The sequence below is a fragment of the Eimeria mitis genome, genomic scaffold (genome assembly GCF_000499745.2).
Source record: "Eimeria mitis Houghton genomic scaffold, Emh_scaff2112, whole genome shotgun sequence".
In the NCBI taxonomy this organism is placed as follows: domain Eukaryota; phylum Apicomplexa; class Conoidasida; order Eucoccidiorida; family Eimeriidae; genus Eimeria; species Eimeria mitis.
In genome coordinates, this window is record NW_013570437.1 from 2,825 (window position 1) to 3,410 (window position 586).

At 62.8% G+C, this 586-nt stretch overlaps 1 protein-coding gene across 1 annotated transcript in view; it reads right to left on the bottom strand.

Moving 5' to 3' along the window:
- Positions 1 to 586, bottom strand: part of EMH_0048820 (uncharacterized protein) — a gene marked incomplete at both ends in the record, with an annotated part of 6,281 nt that overhangs the window by 957 nt on the left and 4,738 nt on the right. The window contains one exon of the mRNA XM_013496451.1: positions 55 to 584. Within this exon, the coding sequence (XP_013351905.1) occupies positions 55 to 584 (530 nt within the window). The remainder of the gene's footprint in view (positions 1 to 54; positions 585 to 586) is intronic.

Consider the following 586-nt stretch of genomic DNA (forward strand, 5'->3'; position numbering starts at 1 on the left):
CGAGATGAAGGCAGCAGCACTGTGGGGGGGCAGCGGCTGCTGCAGGCGACGCACGGCTTGTCAGCAACAGCAGTTGCTGCTGCTGCTGCTGCTGCTGCTGCTTCTGCTGCTGCGTCTGTTGCTGCTTCTGCTGCTGTTCCTGCTGCTGCTGCTGCTGCTGCTGCTGTTGCTGCTGCAGTCACAAGGAAAGGCAGCGGCAGCAGCAGCATGGCGGCCCCATCAAGGACGTCTTCTTCTTCGAGCTGATATGTCTCCTCCTCTTGTCTTTGCGTTGCTGCTGCTGCTTCTAGGGCCCTTCCTGCTGCAGCTGTCTCCTCCCCCCTGCCTGTCACTGCATGCAAAGCAAAGTAAAACGGCAGCGGCTGCGGGGCCCCGTCGAGCTGCAGCTGCTGCTGCGGCCACAGCAGCAGATGACCCGCAAGTGTCTCCTCTGTGTCTCCTGCTGCTGCAATGCTGCTGCGCAGCAGCAGCGGAACAGAAGCAGAAGTGCTCCTGCTGCTGCTGCTGCTGCTGCTCCTGCTGCTGCTGCTGCGGCCCCATGCAACTGCTGCGACAACCCGCAGCAGCAGCGCCTCCACTGCCGAGG